Source organism: Zerene cesonia, chromosome 18, assembly GCF_012273895.1.
Source record: "Zerene cesonia ecotype Mississippi chromosome 18, Zerene_cesonia_1.1, whole genome shotgun sequence".
Taxonomy (NCBI): domain Eukaryota; kingdom Metazoa; phylum Arthropoda; class Insecta; order Lepidoptera; family Pieridae; genus Zerene; species Zerene cesonia.
The window spans coordinates 6,753,156-6,754,717 of NC_052119.1; the positions used below are offsets into that span (position 1 = coordinate 6,753,156).

A 1,562-nucleotide genomic window follows, 5' to 3' on the forward strand; every position below is an offset into this window, starting at 1 on the left:
CGACGCGTTCGATTAACGCCCACGCGATTGGGCCGCCGGTGCGAGCGCTATGACCATCATTTTCCTTTTTGCCTTTACATAATTAGACCACTGAAGAACCGCCATACTGGTACAAATGACCTAGTAATTTGTGTCACCATCTCCCGGTCTACAAGATACTTGAAGCTATCTACTATTTTTATGGGCTGGCTATCAATGCAGACAGGTGGAATGTTTTCGGTTCCCTTTTCCGATCTGAGTATTAACATTTCGGTCTTTTTAATGTTATCAATGTGCAAGAGCATATCTTTCACATATCATTAATCTGAAATTCATTTTTGCCAAATACGGACGTGAAGAATTACTTTTCAAAATCATTTTACTAGGATATGAGTTTTTTAAATATCCATACGGGTACGATTACGATTTTCGAAACCCAGCCAAAAATAAAATAGTACCTAATTGACCAAAAGGCACGGGTCAAGAAGACAATATTACGGATTTTTTTTTTCTTCCTGACAATTTCAATTCGATGTCCGTTACATTTTCTTCTGGCACAAAATTCAAAATATCTAGTTACTTGTCCTTATATTTACAACCACAGAAATGTTCAAGAAATTCTTTTAACTCCCAATAATTCAAGATCTTTATGGAGAAATTTTCAATCTAAAATATCATTTAAAGAGATAATCTTCCATGCAAAATGAAAATAGCGATGAATATGAATCAACCTCCTCTTTTATCACACCAAGAGCTCAAGAGAGTTCGTCTCAAAATAATGTTACTAAAAAACCCAGTTTGACCGAAACTGCTCCGGAATCATTTAACTTCGCGAAAACGTTAAAGGATCTGCAATTTTCTGAGTGTCGCAATCACCTACAGCCCTGTTGTCATTTGCAAATGGTAGATTATTTTATTGCATTTACAGAATATGTTTATAAAAATATATGAGGTACTAGCAGAACTGCTAGTGGACAAAAAATCAGTATTTCTGAAAGTTGTATGTTTTTTGGTACATAAGTTACATCACTGCCAGCCATCAAAATCCGTTCCGTGGTTTTAGCTTGAAAGTGTACCTAACTAAAATATATCCACACATGTTGATCTATAAAAAGGGATATAAATATACACCTACAATAAAAGGAACTAATAAGTGCTTGATTAATTTTCTTTATTCTTTTGGCGGAAACTTCACTTACTCCACAAAACTGATGAAACAAAATAATGTAATGTATGAGATTTATGTGTTGGATGATCAATAGTTTGGCTAATTTATTTGATAGTTATTGTATATAGACCGGGAGATGGTGACACAAATTACTAGGTCATTTGTACCAGTATGGCGGTTCTTCAGTGGTCTAATTACGTAAAGGCAAAAAAGAAAATGATGGTCATAGCGCTCGCACCGGCGGCCCAATCGCGTGGGCGTTAATCGAACGCGTCTGATAAATAACGAGTGTCGAACGATTTGTTCCACAAAAATGCTTGTATTTTCAGATAGTCCAAAAAAAAGAAGTAGGCGGTAGCGTAATGCCATACTTCTCGGGTGTGACTTACAGCCCGCCATACCTACGCGAATATAT

The 1,562-nt window shown here is 36.2% G+C and overlaps 1 protein-coding gene across 1 annotated transcript in view; it reads left to right on the top strand.

The window, feature by feature from the left end:
- Nucleotides 1–682: 682 nt before the first annotated feature.
- Nucleotides 683–1,562, top strand: part of LOC119834082 — a 6,133-nt gene continuing 5,253 nt past the window's right edge. The window contains exon 1 of the mRNA XM_038358365.1: nucleotides 683–742. Within this exon, the coding sequence (XP_038214293.1) occupies nucleotides 683–742 (60 nt within the window). The remainder of the gene's footprint in view (nucleotides 743–1,562) is intronic.